At 37.7% G+C, this 1,174-nt stretch overlaps 1 protein-coding gene across 1 annotated transcript; it reads left to right on the top strand.

Annotated features, from left to right (window-relative positions):
• The first annotated feature begins 210 nt into the window (after positions 1 to 210).
• LOC145064009 (uncharacterized) lies at positions 211 to 597 on the top strand. The gene has a single exon (XM_079011540.1). The coding sequence runs from the start codon at positions 211 to 213 to the stop codon at positions 595 to 597; it is 387 nt and encodes a 128-aa protein (XP_078867666.1).
• The last annotated feature ends 577 nt before the right edge of the window (positions 598 to 1,174 follow it).

Genomic DNA, 1,174 nt, shown 5'->3' with positions numbered 1-1,174 from the left:
ATCAGAGCCAAAGTGGTGGCTTTTTAAACAAGAACTCTAATTTTAAAGGCCTTCTATATCGCTGGAGCTCATTTCTTAAAAAAAACAAATCTTTTCAAAAAACAAGGAAATATGGCACAAGCATTATCTTTCAATGTTTCCAACATTGTTGGAGGTTCGAATAGAGCTCCAATACTGGTGGCAAACGAATATCATCACTAATCTCAAAGAATGGAGAGGTATCTACGAATAATAGGAAGAGATGTATGGAGATCTGTAAAAGAAGGACCTCATGTCCCTGTTCTTACTCCAGCTATGAATCGTACGACTAAATATGATCTGGATAAGATGAAGAATGATGTTATTGCTTTTTATGAGTTATCTTGCGGAGTTGCTCCTGACAACTTCGATATCATCATAAATTGCAAGTCAGCCAAAAAAATTTGGGATGTCCTAAAAAATCTGTATGAAGGTACAGAACAAGCTCAGGATAAGAAGCTTACTACTGCACTCAATGATTACAACAACTTCAAAGCTCATGCTGGTGATAGTTTGGAAGATTCCTTCAAGAGGTTCACTTTGATTGTCAAAAAGTTATCAAATGTTGGCACCATCTGAAGTAACCATGACACAAATCTTTAGTTTCTTAATGGTTTGGGCATACATTAGACTACTGCTATGATGATAGTCCTAGGAGATAGAAAAATTCATTCTTTATCTCTTTACAAGTTTTATGGTGAACTACAAGCACAAGAATCAACTGTACTTAAAGACTGTGCTGACTTCGGAGGACCACTAGCTCTCGTAGCACAACCACCTCACACTCAATCTTACTCTCCCTCGTATGACAACCCTCCGCAGTTATACGAAGTTGAGTCAGAATACGATGATGAAGAGAAATTCCAAAAAGCCATTGCTCTAGTTAGCTAACAATTCAACAGGCTACCACCCTCATCTTTCCGAAAAAATCAGCAGTTTAATAAACCTCATTTCAACTGCAACTTCAATCCTTAGAATAATCACTCTTGATACCCCAAAAATCCTCACCCATCACCTCAACCTTAAAACACCTAATCAAAAGAGGCACCACAGCCTGTCAAGCCAACTGACTCTGGTACCTCAATACAAGACAAGGTTGATGTCGTAATTTGTCACAAATGTAACAAGGAAAACCATTTTGCAAAGGATTACAAAG

This window comes from Lactuca serriola, chromosome 7, assembly GCF_051521515.1.
Source record: "Lactuca serriola cultivar US96UC23 chromosome 7, Lser_US96UC23_V15, whole genome shotgun sequence".
Taxonomy (NCBI): Eukaryota; Viridiplantae; Streptophyta; class Magnoliopsida; order Asterales; family Asteraceae; genus Lactuca; species Lactuca serriola.
The sequence above is the reverse complement of the archived record's forward strand: the minus strand, read 5'-3'. Positions and strand labels throughout refer to the sequence as shown.